Genomic DNA, 21,122 nt, shown 5'->3' with positions numbered 1-21,122 from the left:
GTGTGAGGCGCTCAGGAGACGGATTAATAGGCAGAAGTACCAACGTTATCGTTAGAAATCTGCATTTATGGGGGCGCCTGGCTGGCTCAGTCCGTAGAGCAGGTGACTCTTGATCTTAGGGTCGTGAGTTCAAACCCCACGTGGGGTACGGAGCCTACTTAAAAAAAAAAAAAAGAAAAAGGAAAGAGAAATCTGCATTTGTGGTCCCAAAGTGTGGCTATCACTATTGAATTCCTTTCTAAATACCTCGTTTGCAATTATTGACATGATGGGTTTTGTGTGTGTGTGTGTGTGTGTGTGTGTGTGTGTGTGTTTTAACAAAAAGACTCCATGTTCAATTTCAGCCCTAAAATGACTTTTAGTTTAGAGAGCAGCAGCAGGCTCTCCATATTTAAAAAGCGGGATCATTTTTTCTGGGAAAAAAAGTGGTGTCAGTTCATCAACCAAGCTGAAGACGTAAAAGAGCTCTGTGAAAATCAGGGCAGCCCCCCCGTGCGCCCTCCACACGTGACGATGCTGCAGACACAATGGCCTCACAGTTTAGTGCATGGGAGTTTCTTTTTTCCTAAGGCTGTCCTTTTATTTTTAAAAAATGCTTATTGATTTTGAGAGAGAGAGAGAGAGAGAGAGAGAGAGAGAGAGAGAGGGCATTCGAGTGAGATAAGTGGGGGAGGGGCAGAGAGCGAGGGAGAGAGACTCCCAAGCAGGCTCCACACGGTCAACCTAGAGCCTGATGTGGGGCTCAATCTCCCAAACTGCGAGATCATGACCCGAGTTGAAATCCAGAGTCGGATGCTCAACTGACTAAGCCGCCCAGGCTCCCCATGGCTGTCCTTTTAAAAATAAGGAAACGGGTGTGCCTGGGCGGCTCAGTTGGTTCAGCGTCCGACTTCGGCTCAGGTCATGATCTTGCAGGTGTGGGTTCGAGCCCCGCGTCGGGCTCTGAGCGGACAGCTCGGAGCCAGGAGCCTGCTTCGGATTCCCTCCCTCCCTCTCTTGCTCCTGCTCTGTCTCTCTTTCTCTCTCTCAAAAATAAATAAAAAAACATTCAAAAAAATTTTAAAAAATAAAATAAAAAATAAGCAAACAACGAAAATAGCTCTGACCATCCTTGTTTTGGGTTCTTGACATGTGATTTCTTTAACTTGTCTCTTCAGAGAGACAGCAGAGCTTCCACAGGTGTTATAAAACGGATTATCGGCATCTTTTTTCTCTTTTTCAAGAGGCACCTCACGTCCCTCCCTACCTGACCCCACAAAACCAAACAACTGGAAGGGAAATCAAAGTCATGTTAAAATTGGGTAGAATACTTTCTCTTTGATGGTGTCACACAACCAGTTTAAGAAACACTCAGGGACACTGGGGGGGATTCAAATCGCCCTTGAACTTGTTTATTTACAGACTCTATCCTCACACTGTCAACAGCCCATGACCGTGACTTTTCTATTGCAGGCAGTTTTCTGGACAGAAGAATACAGAACAGGGATTTCTTTCACTTTTTAAACATGAAACTCAAGGAAAGAGAAGACTTTGAAAGAGAAACATAAATGCCAACATTTAAGAAGATGTACAAGGATGTTTCTAGGTTATCCCTTCTTCGAAAATATATTTCTGTCGAGGGGAAAAATGCATCCGCTTAGTCCGTCCCCAAAAGGTGTGTAAGGCTGGGTAGAGAAGAGCCACTGGCCACCTTACCCCTGACACTCGGTCACTTCGGGTTCCTCAGGCGGCGGGCTGCCCTCCGATTTCTTCCAGCCGATGACGTACTTGCTCACTGCCCCTTGCCTGTGGTAGGGTTTGGACGTGGACCCGGGGACCTGTTGGGCGCTGCTGTGGGACACGATGTAGACTTTGGACGTATCCAGAGACCCGCTATTTTTGGAACAGTGAGCAGAAGGGCTTCCTGAATGGTGTGAACCGCTGAGGAGAAGAGCAGACAAATGCTGTGATACAACCAGATTTCATCAGTGCCAGCACGCTGCCGGACCTCAGGCACGCCCCACCCCCTCGCCTCGCTGTGCTTCCCCCCTGGCAGCAAAATCGAGCCAAGCAGGCAGACGGGGCGGTCCTTCCACCGTGGGCCTGGTTGGGAGTGCCTGATTTTCCCAGCGCCGAGGATGCTCACGTGCACACGGTACGCCTGTGGCTGGAAGGATATTAAAAACAATCAGAGGAAAATCAGATATAAACATAAGCAACATACTTAAAACCGATGCGCCGAAAGAGAGGAAACCCAAAAGAACGTGCTCCACGTCAAGTGCTGCCGGGAAGGTGCCGACGCAAACCACGACAAGTACGGGGCACGCACCCCACGCTGGCAGGAACGGGAGCGGCTGGTAAGGAGTGCCCGCCCGCCGCCCGCAGGCGTGAGAAGTGAGGCAGACGGTTTGGAAACCAGTCTGGGCACGACCCGTAAAGGTGTGCACCTGTGTGGCACACGACCCAGCAATTCCGCTCCTGAGCGTGCGCCCTGGATAAAGCCCTGCACGTGTGCAACAGGTACCCATGGCGATAGGCGGGCTGATCGTAACAGGTCCCCGATTCCCCCCACCTGGATCATCAGTGGCGAAACGGACGGCCAGTCGATGAACAAGAATGGATAAAGGGAAGACTCTGAACAAATGAACCGAGGTTGCCAACACCTTGGGTGAACCTCACAGACTTCACATAGAAAAAGCAGCAAGCCACAAAGAATATGTCGCACGGTTCCATGGTTTTTTTTTTTTTAATTTTTTTTTAACGTTTATTTATTTTTGGGACAGAGAGAGACAGAGCATGAACAGGGGAGGGGCAGAGAGAGAGGGAGACACAGAATCGGAAACAGGCTCCAGGCTCTGAGCCATCAGCCCAGAGCCCGACGCGGGGCTCGAACTCACGGACCGCGAGATCGTGACCTGAGCCGAAGTTGGACGCCTAACCGACTGAGCCACCCAGGCGCCCCCGGTTCCATGTTTAAATAAAGTTTACAAACAGGCAAAACGGGACAAGGTTGCTCAGGAACGCAGGTATTCAGTTCGGAAAACAGTGAGGAGAGGTGAGGGGAGGGGGACGAGGAAAGCCGGCTAGAGGCTCCCTCCAGGGAGAAGAGAAGGGCATGGGAGTGGGTTCTGACACCGCAAGGCCAACTCCGCATCTGGTGGTCGTATGCGCGTTTGCTGCGCGATCACGTGACCCAACAACAAACTACTACTGAAATGATGGAATCCCTAAATTGCAACAAAAATTGTTTGAAGTCAGCAGTTGAGCTACTAAGGCCAGAGGGACTCCCCGCTGACAGTATAACCTGCCCACAGAAATAGAAAAGCCTGGGCGCCTGGGTGGCGCAGTCGGTTAAGCGTCCGACTTCAGCCAGGTCACGATCTCGCGGTCCGGGAGTTCGAGCCCCGCGTCAGGCTCTGGGCTGATGGCTCAGAGCCTGGAGCCTGTTTCCGATTCTGTGTCTCCCTCTCTCTCTCTGCCCCTCCCCCGTTCATGCTCTGTCTCTCTCTGTCCCAAAAATAAATAAACGTTGAAAAAAAAAAAATAAAAAAGAAATAGAAAAGCCTACAGATCTTTTTTAATTCAGGAAGAACTGACAACAGAAAGTTTCGTGACAAATGACAAACTGCAGTGATAAGTGCCAGAATTCAGAAAGCAAGGAGGGCTTCACTTTCAGGAAAGTTGACACGCCAGGGCCCTCTGAGGACCCCGGGGCCGGACTGGCTGTGTCTTCATGCTAACTCCCCGGTGAGACCCGGGGAGGCTTTCTGAACCTCAGTTTTCTCATCTGTGAAAGGGGCTGTAACAGGGCCTCCCCTCAAAGGACTGCTCCGAAGACTATGTTAATATTAGCGAAGCACTTACAACAATACATGCCACAGAGCAGGCATTACAGGAAGGTCAATTTTTGTTAGTGATGCACGCAAACGAGTTGTCCATAAGTAGGAGTACTTGCTATTCAAAGAGTTTACCGTAGGGCTCCCTGGGTGGCAGGCTTTCTGGTAGGATGAAATATTAACCTTATTCTGAAACCCGATGAGCGCTACCTTTCGGAAAACCCTGTGTATAGAGTTAAGTATCCTACAAGGTAGGAAGTAAAAGAAAAAAATCAAAATGAGGAATGGTTATTAAAATGGGCTTTTTATAAACGTTCAGAAGGAAAGAGGGTAACAAAATAAACCAACTCACTTTGGAGGGTTTACGTGTTGGAGGCACTGTGGTATATGAAAAATTAAAAAACAAACAAAACAGGGCCGCCTGGGTGGCTCAGTCAGTTAAGCGTCTGACTTCGGCTCAGGTCATGATCTCGTGGGTCATGAGTTCGAGCCCCGCGTCAGGCTCTGTGCCGACAGCTCAGAGCCTGGAGCCTGCTTCGGATTCTGTGTCCCCCTCTCTCTGTCTGCCCCACGCCCCCCGCGCTTGCACTCTCTCTCTCTCAAAAATAAACAAACATTAAAAAAAAACCAAAACACCTCATTTACTACTATGAAGTAACTCAGCTACGGGTGGTGGGTCTGGTGTTCCTGAGCGTGGCTCAAAACTCCTTCCATCTGGGCTCTAAATCGTGGACTCTGGGGGAAGATATGTCACTGCCTTCCCATGCCCCGAGCTACCCAAGGAAGAAGCAAGGAGCACTGAGAAAGGGAGCTTTGAACTCTTTCCATTTACCGGGTATACACCCGGGGATACACTCCCAACATATGGGGTCTGTAGATGGAGGCCTGGAGATTTCCACCTAAGCTGCGAATTTTGAGAAACTTCAGATCGACGGACAAGGTATACAAATAGTAGAAACACATCCCTATATCCTTCACCTACATTCACTGTTACTATCTTGTTACATATATCCCTCTCTGAACCATTTGAGAATTGGTGGCAAGCTCTCTATCATACTCCTATATTTTAGAAAATTTTGTTAATGTTTATTTTTGAAGGAGAGAGAGACAGAGTGTAAGTGGAGGAGGGGCAGAGAGAGAGAGAGAGAGAGAGACAGACAGACAGACAGACAGAATCCGAAGCAGGCTCCAGGCTCTGAGCTGTCAGCGTAGAGACCGACGCGGGGCTCGAACTCACGACCCGTGAGATCATGACCTGAGCCGAAGTCAGACGCTTAACTGACTGAGCCACCCAGGCACCCCACCAGTATAAAATATTTAAACACTAAACTCTAAGAGCAAATTCACCAAATCGATTTGATGAGCAACATGGCAAAAATCTATGCTTAGCAGCAGTGACATCATTATCAAAGTTTTCTCTGAAATGGGTAAATATTCTAGAATGTTGGCAGTAAGCTTTTCATGAATCCTTGCCTTCTAGACTAAAGTTCTTATTTTAGAGTTTCACCCGCCAGATTCCCATCACTGCTACTAAGAGAAGGGTATGAATAATGATATACAAGGGATGCTATGAGCCATTCTGCAGGAGAATCCAGAACATGAAATTATTATTATTTTTTTGCAGTTGACTTATTTCACTTTGCAGAACCTTGGTTAGGCTGATACAAATCCTGCTTTGTGTTCTGAGCTCTTACCTAAGCGCCTTCCCCTGGCAGAAGAAAATGGGTTTGCTGCACTAAAGGTCTGAGCAGCAGAGAAAGCAGGCTGCAAACCCCTGGGGTCCCATCTTGGATGACCTCTGCACACCCCTCCCCCCGCCTGTTTTTGCCCTACGCCACGGAAGCTTGTCTTAAAGAATTTGAAGTCCTCTGTCTCCCTCCGCACAGTCCTGCAATCCTACCATACACACAACTCTGTGCTTCTTTCCTCCCGGACGTCTGCTGGGAAGTTAAGTGTGTGAGCGCTGGGGGGGGGGGGGGGGGGGGGGGGGGGGGGGGGGGGGGGGAGAGTGTGGCAGTCGTGCAAAAAAGCAGAACTAGAGTATTAAGTGTGTGCCACCCACTGATCGGGCCTCCTGAAACTGGGAACTGGGAGCAGCTGATCCCAGGTGCACCCTACTTCTCTAGCAGAAATCCCCAGTGGGTTTATGAACTCAATCGGTAAGGGGTTACCCAGCCCTCCTCGTCTCCCACGTATTCCAAGGCCTACCCTGTGCAAACCAGTGTAGCGGGTGCTGTGGCTACCAAGTGAACGAGGCAGGCCAAGTGCCTTCTGGCCTCCAAACAGGACGCTCCAGTGAGGGGAGGCAGAGCTAAGTTCTTATGCGGGGGGATGCATAATAGGCCCAAACCATTTCAGCTCTGGGTGAGGGCTAAAAAGAAACTAAAACACGGGATGGGGTACAGAGGGCATGGGGGCCGGGGCTGTGATCTTCGCCAGGTGCTCAGCCCTGGTGTCAGCCCCTGCCCAGGTTTATTCTGCTCTTTCTCCTACGTGGGGTGCTCCCAGTCGTAGCCCAGACCGCCAGGCACTGGGCCTCAGCTCCCAGCCCAAAGAGGACCAGAGGAGAAAGTAGGGGGCTGGTGATTTCATCACCACAGACACACAGGCCCTTTCGGGCTTGCAGAATCGGACAGAGGCCTTACTGAGCAAAATTCCTTTTCCTTCCACCCTCAGAGACTTTAAATCTCATTTTAAATATTTTAAATGTGAAATATCAGGGCGCCTGGGTGACTCCTGTCAGTTAAGCGTCCCACTGGCTCAGGTCAGGACCTCACAGTTCTGAGTTTGAGCCCCGCGTCAGGCTCTGTGCTGACGGCTCAGAGCCTGCAGCCTGCTTTGGATTCTGTGTCTCCCTCTCTCTCTCGCTCTCTCAAAAATAAACATTAAAATAAATAAGGAAGTGTAAAATATTGATATATTTAATACAGAATTCAAAAACAAAATATATATTTCACATATACATAAAATAACATTTAAAATTTTTAAATATTTTGAATATTTTAAAAATGTCAAAATATTTTAAATCTGATTTTCTCTAGTTCTTCTGCACAGGTCAGAGGACAGACAGGAGGAAGTATTCAAAAGATTCAATTTGCTGACTTAATTTCCTACTGAGCAAAAGCCTACAGTGTAAGTTGAAACGTGGCCTCAGAGTCACCGTCAGCGAACGACTGTGAGAAAAAACCCAGCCAGGTGGGAACGGCTCCTAGTCCCTCAACATATATCATTTCCACAACAGCTGTGGACGCACTCAGTTTAAAGAGGTAGAAAAAAAGGCAAATCCATCAGAAATTCAATCTTGCACTCTCATATACTTTCTAATAGCCTAACCCACTAAATTAACGAATGGTTCAGGTATTCAACAAAATCTCCTTCAAATCCTATAAATATCCCTACCTCTATTTACAAATGAAGGTGCTCTGAGAAGCAGGTTCCACAGAAATTTTCCTTAATAGTACGACACAGTTCCATCTGCGATGCCAATTACATTTGTCTAACAAGGTATCGCGAAGTCAGCCGTGTCACAAGTCTCGTCAACTCTGAACGAGACATTAGAAGCGGGTGGAATCCCGAGATGATTTCTGTAAGTATGGCCGATTTTCAACTGTCCCTGAAATTAGGATAGGAATAATGCAGGTAACCGAAGTCACTGCTAATACTCCTATATTATTTATTTATTCCTAAACATATTTTAAGTCAAGTTAGTAAGAGAACTGGTAAACAGTGGTAAGAATGTCTATCTTGAAAACAATCTCCGCATCCTACACTCCATCTGCCTCCGTAGAAGAAGACAGAGTATGGGGTGGATGGACAGTTAGGACTCCCCTGCCTGGCATCCGCTCCCCCTTCTACTGGTGTAACAATACCCCGATTTCTTCTGGGGAAGCAGCTGTCTTCACCACCCCTCAGCTGCCTCCTGCCTCAGACATGGTGTCCCCTACCAATGGTGGTGAACGCCAAGGGAGTGTGAGGAGATATTTGGGGTGGGGGGGGGGTAGAGTTTCTGCTGAAACTAGACAAGAACCACACTTTCTTCCTGTGGACAAAGGAGTGTGAGCTCGGGGGGCCTACAGGCGACACGGCCAAATTCAGCCAAGAGGATCCTCCCACCATGATTTCGGGGCCTATCACGTCAAGCCTAATGATGGGGGCAGTCCAGTCTTGGGTGGTTATCAAGCGAGCTGCAGCAGCACCTTGACGGTTCTGGACTTTTCTGTTACATGAGCCACAATACTGCCTTTGTTGTGTGAACCGATTAGTGGGGGGGGGGGGGGAGGGTCTTCTTTGACTTGTAACATAAACGCCCTCGAGTGACACACGCGGTAAGTAAGACACTGAGGAAGGTGTTAGCCACAGGACAATAAACGCGGGACCGCAGCAGTGAGTATGTGCGCACATGCGCAAGTCTGACGTAAAGAATTTTCCACGACTTCTGGGGGAGACAGCCGAGATGCTCTGCACGCTGGCACTGAGAACCTGACCACGGCTACTCCTGTTTGTGCCCACTGACTGCGTGTGGGTCTGTCCAACGTGGCTCCCAGCTGAGACTCCGTGAGGTCCCCATCCCCTGGCGGTGGCTGTGTGACAAAGGGAGAAGGTCTGGCGGCAGACTGGGGGGAGGGGGAGGGCAGCAGTGGCCTTGAGAAAGGCTCTGGGGGCAAGTCCCACAGTAGCTGGGAGCTGGGTTAGGAAGCCTCGCAGGCAAGAGGGAGATCAGGGTAGCCGGTGTGGTTAAAGTCTGTCCACAGCCACCTCTGAACAAATGGATTTCTCCATCTAGTCTCTGAAGGCAGAAATCACAGACTAGATGGGTTTTTGAAATGTTGTACAGACATATGTCTCACACACACACATGCACGCACACACACACAAGGAGTTTAAAACCACTCGTAACCGTGTGTTAAACATCTACACCTCAGAATAGCATCCTGTTAAATGCAGCTAGTCTTTGTTTTAAAAAACCGAACCAATCATCTGAACGAACTTTCGGACCTCGGGTCCCCCCTTTCGGTAAAGGGGACTCCGGGACACAGCTCAGCGGGCACGGCCTCCATCTAAGGGAGCTGCGCACAGCCCCCTGAATTACCGTGCGCTGCAGCCTGAGGGCCGCCTCGCTTGCCACCACTTCTAAAAACTTAGGAACAAGCCGAACTGGGAGAGAGGTCAGTGCCTACGGGAGCGAGCAACTGCGCTGTGCAGCTTTTTCTCTCCGATTTAAAGAGAAGGGTAGCGACACCCCACGCGAGTGACTTCCCGGGGTGCGCATTTCACGGTCGGACCTGAGACATGAGCCCTTCCTCTGAAGTCACACGGCCGGGCACGCAGGGGGCCGGCCCACCGGGCCGGCACACGCCCTTCCCATCCCGGGGCCCCTCCCCGCCCCCAGCAGGACCGGATGGGCCCCCTCGCCGGTGCCGGCCAGTGGCACAGGGGCACTGACCTGGAGTGAGACGAGATCTCGCTGAGGTCGCCCACGCTGCCGTCGGCCGCGCTGCCGGCCGGCGCATAGCCGTGCACCGCGTACATCTTCGCCGCCTCGCCGTCAGGCCCCGGGAGGTCGGCCGGGTCGCCCCACTGCTCGGCGCGGCTGTGGATCACGGCCCTGCCGCCCGCCAGGTGCACGGGGCCCAGGACCGCGGCGGGCATGCAGGGGGCCGTGTCGATGCCACTGTCCGTGGAGGCCCCTTTGATGTAGGTGAGCCCCAGCAGCTCCGGGTCCATCAGGTCCCCGGACCCAAAGTGCTTGTCGTCGCTGTTGCTGGACGTGTTGCTGGACAGCGTGTTGCTGCTTGAGTGACTGGAGCAACTTTTGTCTCCGATCTGGAGAAGAGAGAGAAACGGAGGGGCGTCAAACAGACCCCAGGCTCTGCTTCCTTGTGAAACTTCTTCTCGCCCAGACTCACAGAGCTACAGGCCAGAGGATCCCCCCCGGGACCCTTTGGATGCGTCCCGCAACGTGAGACGATGAATGACAGAACTCACTTTTATGGGTTTTTGTTTTTGTGTTTTTAGAATTCACTTTTATTTTTTTATTTTTATTTTTTTTTAATTTTTTTTTTAATCTTTATTATTTATTTTTGAGAGAGAGAGAGAGAGAGTCTGAGCAGGGGAGGAGCAGAGAGAAAGGGAGACACAGAATCGGAAGCAGGCTCCAGGCTGGTAGCACCGAGCCCGATGTGGAGCTTGAACCCACGAACCGTGAGATCGTGACCCGAGCCGAAGTCGGGTGCTTAACCGACTGAACCACCCAGGCACCCCTAGAATTCACTTTTAAAAACTCTCCTGGCTTTATGCACAAGTCCCAGACTCCTAATCCGGCTCATAACTCATCTTAAGTTACATGGGAATCTCCTCAAGCCTTTGTTCGATTCTTCGTGCGTGAAGCATGAAAGTGTTGCCGCGGTGTCACCAACCGGAAAATAATCAACAAACGTCACACAAACCGGGGAGGCGCATGGAAAATTAGCACAGAGAGGAGAGCAGTCTTTTATCAAGAAAGCTCTCCTGTGACAAATTGCAGTGCCAGCCCTGGGTTCGGGCACAAGACCCGGGTTTGAATCACAGCGGTGGGATGGTGTCCGGTCACTTAGCCCCTCCCTGTGCTCACAATACTGGGCTCCGATGATTAATGCGCGGGCCCAGTGAGATAATGCACGGCCGCACGCTGCCACCGCGAAGCGCAATCTAATACAAGTGACTTCTCTGAGGGAGCCGGAGTCACCGTATGCCCCCGGTGCTAATGAGAAGGGGTTCTCCTTGCAGTCTCTGGAAGACACAAAGCAAAGAGAGCATCTGACTCAGGGAATCATACCGACTGGCTTCTCTTCAGAGCCTGGGAAAACGGACAAGGCCTGAAGCAGGAGCCAAGGGCTGGCATCATGAGGCCAACTCATGCCCTGATCTACCTTAAAGCGGTTTGGCCTTTTCTCCTTCCTGCCGTCCGTCAGATCCTTAAGCACGCCCCCCTGACCTTTTTAGCACACACTGCTGTTCTCACGTCTACTCCTCCCCCTGCCTTCCTAAAGGGGTCTTACACCACCGTCAGAGATTTGTCAAGGTGGAATTCAATGGCTACTGTGAGGCTGGCTCAAGACAAGGCCCTGACATCGCTAAGGGAAGGACGGTCCCGTGGGTTCCCCGGGCACTCGGCTGTAGGGCTCGCCAGTGACTCCCGAACAAAGAGGGGAAAAAGCAGCTCAGGTCAGGAAATGATAAAATTTCTTCACCTGCAAGCTCTCAAAACTAAGCTAGTTTCAAATGTTGGCTTTTTTTGGCCAACGGCCAACAGGTCACGTTTTCGCATGTGACAGGAAGTTCTGCCTCACTGAGCTACGGCCGCCTGTATGGAACGGCATGTGCTAATGCATGGAACGGCATGTGCCAATGCCCGGGAGCCCATGCCGGGCGCTCTGGAGCACTACAGGTCAGTCCTCGCTGCTGACCGCTAGTCAGCGGCCACGAGTAGTACCGTGAATCATTACGCGGCCAGCTCTGGGCAGGGTATGCTGCTTTGCACTTTCTGGCACCGCCCACAAGGGCGTAAACCGTTGACCATAAAAACAGGACTGTGGTTTAGTAACCGCGATGCCAGATGTCACGGATCGAAAGGCTGGAGGACATAGTCTTGGCTTTGCCAGTAATTTCCCGTGTGGCCTTTCTCTGAAGTTCTTTAGAAATCAAGGAGGGAAAAGAAAATGTAACTTATGTATAGATTTGTTTTCACCTCGCCTCCAAGAGACCTGGGAGGTAGACGACCTGCCACCGAGTCCCTGGATCCTCACGCGACGTGTGCGGAGATGCATGAGGCCGGCCACGTGAGAGGGGCGTTTACAGATGAAGGACTTACGTGGGAAAGCTTGTTGGGGGAGTCTTTGCAACTTGAATCTTTCTGCAGGGCTCTTTCCTTATAGGAGCTCAGGACTTTGGAGGGTGGGCCATGCCATTTGGTTTCTGTCACATAAAGAGAGAAGAGGAGAATATCTGGTTTTTAGTGTTAACGAGACAGCAAAGCAACACAGAAGCCGAACAAAATGGTGTGGAGACAACGAGCGGGACTGTGGTTCTAGACCCTTCTGGTCTCCCCAGCGGATACACCCCCAGGGTGGGCGGGACCACCACCAGAAGGTCAATGTTCCGTTGCCACAGGTACCACAAGCACAACCACCCAGGACGAGGTGCCCCGTGGCGTCGGAAGACCCCGCCGACGACACGGGCTTGCTCCCACGACAGTGCTCACCAAGTGGGCTGAGCCAACGGACGAACGAACAAGTAAACAAGCGACAGGAGGAAGGAGGGAACGGGGTTGAAGAGCACGGAGGAAGGCCAGTTTACCAGCCGGGTTTCTCATTACCCAGATGCCTGCTTCCTTCCAGCACCTCCTCCCGCTCCCTGGCTCCTTCACACTCCAAAGGGCCCGCGCCCTGGTGCTCGAGCAGCAGGGGAGACTGGCACCTGCAAAGACCACAGAGCTGAGTGGCCGGCCGGCCGGCCGGGCATCCGCGGACACATCCCCTGGGGGTGCTGCTCCGGAATGGGGGCGCGGTGGGGGGAGCCCTCAGCAGAAGTCGTGTGCCGGCCCGGCCCTGCCAGGAGTGCTTCAAGCGGCTGTAATCGGGGACCCTATGGTGTCACTGCCGGCTCAACAGAGGCACCTGGATGACAGCCATTTACAGACACGAAAGGGCTGCCCATGCCAGTAGGTGGGAGGGCTGTCCAGGGTCAGAAAACCTGTCCCCAGTAAGCCAAGGAGGAGCTCACTGCTTCTGTTTCGTTTTCTTCCGCTTTCCTTCCTGCTGAGAATACATGGAACCGATACTTCTTTATATTAATGATTTTAAGGACAAGAAAGTAAGACTGTTTCGCTCTAGACTACATCTCGGTGGACTCCGTGGTATGAAAACCCCAAAGAGGGCAACGTAATTCTACAAAAGAAATAAAGGACGGGAAACTTCTTCCTGTTACAAAACGATTCTCACTTACAGAATCTGGTTACAAACATCGACTGCTAAGCCTAAACCAAAGGGATCCAGGGAGAGACATTTCCCTCTGCTTCTGTGAGAGCAGTAACGAAGCTGCTGTTCCCCCAGCAAGACCCTTCTCTGCCCTTCTCTGCCCTGGCGGTTCTCTCCTCTCCAGACTCAACTGCAAAACAGTACGTGGCATGGGGCGCCTGGGTGGTTCAGTCGGTCGAGCGCCCGATGTCGGCTCAGGTCGTGATCTCACGGCTCGTGGGTTCGAGCCCTGTGTCAGGCTCTGTGCTGACAGCTCAGAGCCTGGAGCCTGCTTCGGATTCTGTGCCTCCCTCTCTCTCTGCCCCTAACCCACTTGCATTCTGTCTCTCTCTCTCTCTTAAAAATAAACATTAATAAAATAAAATAAATAAAACAAAAAAAAAAAACCAGTACGTGCAAAAAGATGCTGTCAGGAACACCACCCTCACCCTTTTCGTCCCTGACTTTGCTGGATGTTTCTCCTGGGTGTCTGTATCTGTCGGTTCAGCAGACCTCGGGCATCCTTGGGCTCGACCTGACCTGCCGGCTCTTGGACACCACACACACACACACACACACACACACACACACACACGCACGCTACCGGGGACGGTCCTCAGCTGCGTGTGTGAGCACCCCCCCCCCACCACTGTTCTCAAACAGGAGGCAGGAAAAGACGGCCAAGCACTCTACCTGACTTCTCTGATGTCGGGCTGCGCTTCAGAGAAAAAGCACTTCCAAGAGAGGCTGTGAATTTGCTCCTCGTCAGCAACTTAAGTCAGGGGAAAACTCCCGAGGGCCACTGCCTAGAGAGTCCCCTAACCCTTCATTTTCAAAAAGACTTTCCTTATTAAGACGAAAAAACACACAGGCTCAGAATATGGACAAATGAGCTCGGCGTACACAGACATGACGAGCTGCTTGGCCTGGACGAGTGACTTATGACAAGCCTGCCTGGCTTTTTTATATCCCCCCCCCAAGTGGCCCCATGTACAGCAGGCACTCAGTACACGCTTCAGTGAGTTACTGACCAGGTCCCGCCCAGGGGCCAGCAAGGAGGTAAGACTGAGCAGTACCCGTCATATGTCGCCTGCGGTCTCCAGGGTCCGCTGCCACCAGGCCCGGGGTCGCTGGAGGAGGACTGGTTGCTGGGCGAACTTCTGGAACAGTAACTAGAATTATTAATGGGGCACCGAGGGGCCTGCACAGCGGCCAACGTGGCAACCGGGCCCAGTTTGTTTTACAAATAAACTCATCTTACAATGACAGAGAAAAGGAAGAAATTCGCATCGCAGCGTGAAACAGAATAAACCGTGGGCAAATACACCAGGAATGGGGGGGGGGGGGCAGAGACATTAGGTGGCCATTTATCACAGGAAGGAGATGTGGCAGGAACAAGCCTTCACCATCTGAAGACTTAAAGTGCAGAGAATGATTCTGGTGAAATATGGAAGGACAGCACACAATCCCCCAAGAATACAGAATTATGAAAACATTACTACCATTTGTTCTATAAAGCTTCATGCAAGGCACGTTCGGGTCCTATATTTGCAATCTATGCGGAGGGAAAACCCTAAATTGGTCAAAACCTTTTTTTTCATACATCTGTTGAATGCAATCCTATTTATTTCAGATACACCAAAATAAGTATGACCCTTGAGAGCTCACTTGATAAAGATGTGCTTGCCAGGTTTCCATTTTGTTGCTAGAACGCTCCAGGTTTTTTCCCTATAATTTACTACATTCTGCATTAAAAAGGGAGGCTCTGGAGACCCCGTCCCTCCCACATGCTGCCCTTTTACCTGGGCTAACCACGTGCACTTCTTTGAATATGGCGAGTTTATAAACTCAGCAGACATCTGAGCGAGGAGGCCCAGAGCCAAGATAATTTAATGCCAAATTAAAGGCACATCGTTCCTGCATTCAACCTATAAAGAATAAACTGGAGAAAGACCTCATGTTTTAATCTAATTGTCATTAATACCTGTATAGGCTTACTATGTGCCAGGAATGGTTCTAAGCGGTTTGCACGTATTGACTGATTCTATCCTCATAATGCCCTGAAGAGGTCCTCTCTTATTACTGGGTTTATTTTTCAGATGAGGAAATCGGAGTGGGGAGAGGGTGAGCAGCCCGGCTCAACATCCTTGTTTCCAACGCTCTAATAGATACCAGAGCCCCACCAGCCACTCTGCACAAACTCACAGCCTCTCCATGGCCCGTAAGTTACGAGAAAACGAAAACTAAAGCGGGAGAAATCAACTGCTTTAACCACAAAAAGCCAAATTTACCATTTTGTTCCCTTAAAACTACCTAATGCAAATTATGCACCTAAAAATTCTCACCAGCTTCTAATGCCAACTTTTAAACAAGCACATTCTGTCATTGAAAAATTAACTTGAAGTTTAACTCAACTTGCTTAAAATAAGAGGAACAAAGTGAAGATGTGCTAATGACCTTGGGACCTCTTAAAATGCTACACTTAAAATACTACATTAGGAAGATGGGATTCGGTCCCCCAGTTTGCAGTTTTATTTATACTTAAAACTGCCTGCGCTCATCTAGAGGCTCCTGGGAATGCCTTCCCCGTTCTCGTGCCCCGTAAGGTTTAGGGAGCAAGGTGACCAGGAGGACCAGGACGGAGAGAAAGTCGCCGCCCTGGTGGGCGCATCTGGAACAGAACCTGCGTGCCACCGGCACCAGCGCTGGGCTAGGGGCGGGGACAGATCCCAGGCACCACCCCATCCGGGGCCCGCCCTGCCGCCTGCCTGGCCCGCTTGTTCAGAACAGGCCAACCCAGAACCCATCAAGCCAAAGCCGAAGTGTCTCCCTGTAACGTCAAGTTCCAGCCCCAGGGTCTGATAAGCGCCGTCCCTGGAGAAAGGGCATCGGCATTACCTCGTGCCGTCTGGCAGCTTCCGGTCGAAGGAGGTGCTCCGGGGAATGGCAGCCTGGGCCTGCTGTAGCAGCTGCTGGCACTGCAGGCGGTCGGGCGTGCCGGGCACCGGGGACGCCCTGGACAGCGGCTGCAGGGCGGGCGTGGGCACGCGGTGCCACGTGGTGTTCCTCCGGAAGGGCGTTTTGTACTCGCAGGGGGTGCCTTCACTGTCCAGTTTGTACTCCACCATGGGGATCCGGCAGAGCTCCGAACACCCTCTGTGGGGCCGAGAAGAGCGGATGAGTAGGGAGGGAGGCTGGGCGCCGAGCCATCAGCACGGCTGCCGGCGGCTTGCAGAGACCGGAGGAGAGCCATGCACCCTAAGGAGTATCCCTGGCTTCTGGTGCCTCTGTTTATGCTCCAGTATGAACCAGTAGGATCTGGTATCACGCTGGTGATTCTGGTTTATGGCAGATACCCTCTCTACGTCTTTCGCGAACTTCTTAGTCTCGAACGTATCTTTAACCAATTTGCACACGTGACATCGTGCACAGTGAACACAGGCAATAAACAAACTTTAACAGATAAAAAATGCCTCCTATACCATCTGAACAGGGTCAAGAGAAGTACAGTTCTATAACCGGGAATTAGTCGCATGTCACTTCTTCTATGGAGTCTGAGAACAGTGGAAAATAAAATTAGTAAAAGCTGTCACAGTCCAGGGGAAACCCGAGTGCCCATCCCGTCACAGTGTGGGTCTGAGTTACACAGTCACTCTCTGAAACTAGCGCTACAGCTCCCAGAACGTCGTCTCCTGGAATGCTCTCTCGTGTGCTCAAATGACCAGTCAGGAACCTGTTAGCCTCAAAATATGATTTAAGTGAGACATCTCTCAAGTTTCTCACTAATTACACAGTGCACACAGTACTATTAACTTGACAAAGTTGGCCCGTGAAACCAACTGGCGCCGTTTGGCAAGGACACGGGAAGCCTGGGTAAGTTTCAAATCTGAGTGCTGGTGCCTCTCCCCAGTCATTCCAGAGTCAACGTAAAAACTTGGTAATATTCACCCCTTGAGAAACCTACTAGGGTAACATGGTTCTTTAAACAGGAGACTTCTATTCTCAGGATGGTAGAAGAACGTTTCAGCCTCTTGTCCAAATCATAATGCAACAACAAAGAGAACAGGAAATAGACACAAACTTGACCATCTACAAAAATTGAGACAACTGAAACTGTAAACTTCAGCAATCAAAGACGAAAGGCCAGTGGAACAGTGCTAAAGGTTTAGCGGAGCAGAGGAAGGCAAAACCCAAGGGTGTGCAGAGGGAGACAAGGAGAGATGAGACCATCCCCCTCGCACAACCCCGAGCAGGTGCAGGGACAGGGAGCATCAGGCAGCACAGGAGGCAGGAGTGAGGGAGAACGCTTAAGAGGTGGGGGTTATTTAGAAGAGTACACAAAAGAAAAGTTTGACACTGGGCGGCTCGGGTCCATTCAGGCGATTACCACCCCTGCCTCTAGGGGGCAGGAACAATGGTCGAGGGACCGCCACCTGACGGGATCCAGACACAGAGGAAAAGCACGGCCGAAAACAAAAGGTTAAGTGAAAGTCTCACTGGAAAATGAGACCTACAGTCATTTCTTCTTACTCCAAACCCAGCTTCATAATGCTGATCACCCCACAAAGGCGGATGAGGATCTCCCTCTAGAGAAAAGACCATGAGATGTATATTAGATATAAGCCACCCAATCACCCTGTGTGAGGCTCACTGACCAACCATATCCTTCAAGAAGGAGGAACTTTTGAAATTTAAAAACATGACAGCTAAAATTCAAAATAAAAAAGTCCACTAAGACAGCTGTAAGGAAAAAAAAATTTAAAAAAAAAAAAAGAAAAAAAGGGGTGCTTGGGTGACTCAGTCGGTTAAGCGTCCAACTTTGGCTCAGGTCATGATCTCATGGTCTGTGGGTCCGAGCCCCACGTCGGGCTCTGTGCTGACAGCTCAGAGCCTGGAGCCTGTTTCAGATTCTATGTCTCCCTCTTCCTCTGACCCTCCCCTGTTCATGCTCTCTCTCCCTCTGTCTCAAAAATAAATAAATGTTAAAAAAAAAAAAAAAGAAAAGAAAAAAAAAGTAAATAAATGTTAAAAAAAATTTAAAAAAAGACAGCTGTAAGGGAAACTGAGGAGCTCTCCCAAAACGTTACTGGAGGGTGAGCATATGAAAATTAAAGTTCATTCCAAAAAGTCTAATAATGTCTACCTAACAGAGGTACCAGAAAGATAAAAGAGAGAGAGAAGGGTGGAGAGGAAATTATTAAGAAACAATACAAGAAAATCTCCAGAACTAAAAGATACATAAAATCAGATTAAAAGGTCCACAGAGTGCTCAGTGCAGTGAGTGAAGAAAGGTCCACGTCAAGAGACATATATGTGCATACATACATAGGTGGGATGGGAAGAAACTTTCAGAGGCGATGGGTATGTTCATGGTGTTGATTATGATGATGGTTTCATGGGTGTCTACTTATCTCTAAACTCACCGAGCTATATGTGTTAGATGTATACAGCTTGGTTATGTCCATAATACCTCTCTCTCTCTCTCTCTCTATATATATATATATGTATATAATTATTATTATTTTTTCCCCCAGACATCCTTATGGAACTACAAACCCTTGGGTTACAGAGAAGATCCTGAATTCCTAGGGTGGCGGTGGGGGGGGGGCAGGAGGTTGGAGAGGGGGGCCGGCCTCACATAAAGGACTGGGGCACAGAACGGCTTTATTTTTCTCAACAGCACAACTGGATGCAAGTTACTTCTCACCCATCAAATCAACAGTACTTGGAGCCTGGGAGGAAGAGACAGGTAGGGATCAAAAACAGTGGCCTGCTTTTTGGCTAGGGAAACCACGTGGATGGTGGCACTACCCTCCGAGGAGAGAAGCAGACTGAACAAGCCATTGGAAAGAGACACTTAACGCCCGTTTTAGTAAACTTCACTTCATATGTTATCCTAACTCTCCTTCTCCCAAAGCAAGATTCACCTCTTACCTGGGCAAGTTTAAATTACTCTGGATTTACTGAATGCATTAGTTAAATTACTGGTCAAGGACAATAAGTCCAGCTTTACACTGGATTGTCATGGACGGCACTTTCCAAGTGTTTTTCTACTTAACCAGAGGACACATCCCCTTGACTAGTGATTCATCCATACGACCAACAACGTAAGTAGAAATCATAAGGGTGGGATATTACGGTCATACCAAAACATCAAGAAAACCTACTCTTGTCTTCCGCCCTATCTGGTGCTCTAAGCAAGTGACTTGATATTCGGGGATCTCAAAGGCCGCAGTTGTGAATCCGAAAAGGAGGGAGACCTACCCAAGTTAAAGGTCCTGGAGTTAGATCTGAATGAAAGGAACACGGAAGTTTGAGTCTTGTGGACCAAAGGGCAACATGTATTTCCAGCGCCTTGTTTGGGTTCCAAGTTTTCTGGGCTGACTTAAAAGGAAGAAGCAGCAAACAGAAGACAGATGGCTGAGGAGTGTGGAATATTTAATTCACCCTCATAGACTGTAGTCTTTAATAAGACATTGTAACTTAGCTCGAATCTCTGAGCGAAAACATTACATAAATTCATGCTCATGACTAATATTTTAGAGAGTGCTGACACAAGCGTGTGCAAACCCATGTGGTGGAGGGGAGATTCGGGGAGGAGTTATTTCACTTCCAGCCTCTTGCATGAAGTCGTATGTAAATGATCTTTTGGATGCTAAAAACTGGCATACTTTTGCCCGAATACAAATCACGTACTTAAACAAATAGCTTTATTTGAAAATCGAAACTGATTCTGTTAGTATGTGACATTTTTTCAGCAACTGCTCTTATAAACCCTAGGTGTCTGCTTTGTTCACTTCTGAGAGTAAGACAGCAAGTAAATACTGCTAATTTTACCATATTATCATACCTAGTCCACTGTAGTCCTGCTGTCTATATAAAAGGAATGTCTGGGGGCGCCTGGGTGGTTCGGTTGGTTGAGCGTCCGACTTCGGATCGGGTCATGATCTCACAGTTCGTGAGTTTGGGCCCCACATCGGGCTTTGTGCTGATGCCCCGGAGCCTGGAGCCTGCTTTGGATTCTGTGTCTCCCTCTCTCTCTGCCCCTCCCCCACTCTCTGTCAATCTCTCTCTCTCTCTCAAAAATAATAAACGTTAAAAAAATAAAATAAAATAAAAGGAATGTCTGGAAGGACATGTACAGAAAATTCAACCAATTTTTAGGGACGTGGGAAGAGGGCTCGATTAAGAATTGCCAGTTGGCTACAGCTGCTGCTGCGGGGAATACGGAACGTCATCCACACCTGCACCTGTCCCTGCACGCGTTCCTTTTGCCTCCGTGGGGAGACAGTGTGGGGAACCAGGCGAGACATCCCCGCTCCTCTATAGCATCAAGCCTGGTGCTGCCATGAAGGGGCACACAGCAAGTATTTCTAGTCATTAAGAAAAGACCGCCGGAGACCCAAACCGACCAAAGGCGAAAAGACCTCGCACAAAACAGACATTCCCCAAAAAGTGAGCCGTTAGTCTTGTGCGTAACTTTTTTTTTTTTTTTAACCAAAGACAGATCTTGATTTTTCCTGCATGAGGGCATACATTTGGAGCCCTCCGATAAATGCCTTCGGCGCACTTTTGACACGCACCAAATCAAGTCCCCGGATGTGAAGTGCATTTCTAGCTCCTGGCACGCTTTTCACAGTCTGCTCGTGAAAAAGAAGGCACTCGAAGACGTTAGAGAAGGTTGATTTCCTCGTTCAGTCACTTACAAATGTACACGTCACCTGATTCTGCTTCTAATTAAGATGCTGGGTAGAGATCAACACGCGCTCCGTTTCAGGGTCAAAAATAAATATAATTTTTGACACTGTTTGTCTAGCCAGTAACTTTTCTCCGCTTCTAATATTGCTCTGTAGTATACCCCGGAAGGCAAAACGTTCTTCAGACCAAAGTGGCCATAAAAACCGTGCTCGTTGAAAATGCGATACTACAAAACCGTAAAGGTGACAAGCGGTTCCATTGCTGGAGCCCTCAGAGGATCCCACATTTTACTGCTTCTCTCTGAAAAATGCTACTTGTCCTTCTGAACCTGGCATGGAGGTGACTTCCTGGGATGGCTTATTCCGGGGCAAGGGACGCTCACTGACTTCCTTCTCTCCACCCCTATTAGCGCTCTCCCTGCTTCCTGCACCCTGAAGCGGTTTCCTACCAGCAGGATTTGGGATCGACAGCCACTACCCGGCTTCTGGGCATGGCCGGCATAGGGGTGGCACCCACTCGGGGTCACCTGCACTGCCAGGCACTGCCCTTGTGCACCCTAACTTCCCACATACCCCGCAAGGCCCCCAAGGTGGCACCCACTCACGCAAACTGACTC

At 49.9% G+C, this 21,122-nt stretch overlaps 1 protein-coding gene across 7 annotated transcripts in view; it reads right to left on the bottom strand.

The window, feature by feature from the left end:
* Positions 1-21,122, bottom strand: part of SIPA1L2 (signal induced proliferation associated 1 like 2) — a 223,951-nt gene that overhangs the window by 28,092 nt on the left and 174,737 nt on the right. For 6 of the 7 annotated variants that reach the window (XM_023240409.2, XM_023240411.2, XM_023240412.2 and 3 more), the window contains exons 11-16: positions 15,707-15,964; positions 13,885-13,968; positions 12,169-12,269; positions 11,665-11,768; positions 9,259-9,638; positions 1,696-1,920 (exon numbers count right to left, since the gene is read on the bottom strand). In XM_023240409.2, the coding sequence (XP_023096177.2) occupies positions 1,696-1,920; positions 9,259-9,638; positions 11,665-11,768; positions 12,169-12,269; positions 13,885-13,968; positions 15,707-15,964 (1,152 nt within the window). The remainder of the gene's footprint in view (positions 1-1,695; positions 1,921-9,258; positions 9,639-11,664; positions 11,769-12,168; positions 12,270-13,884; positions 13,969-15,706; positions 15,965-21,122) is intronic. The other variant, XM_023240410.2, reaches the window with a different exon arrangement.

Source organism: Felis catus, chromosome D2 (genome assembly GCF_018350175.1).
Source record: "Felis catus isolate Fca126 chromosome D2, F.catus_Fca126_mat1.0, whole genome shotgun sequence".
NCBI classification, from domain to species: domain Eukaryota; kingdom Metazoa; phylum Chordata; class Mammalia; order Carnivora; family Felidae; genus Felis; species Felis catus.
This window is presented reverse-complemented; position numbering and strand designations above follow the sequence as displayed.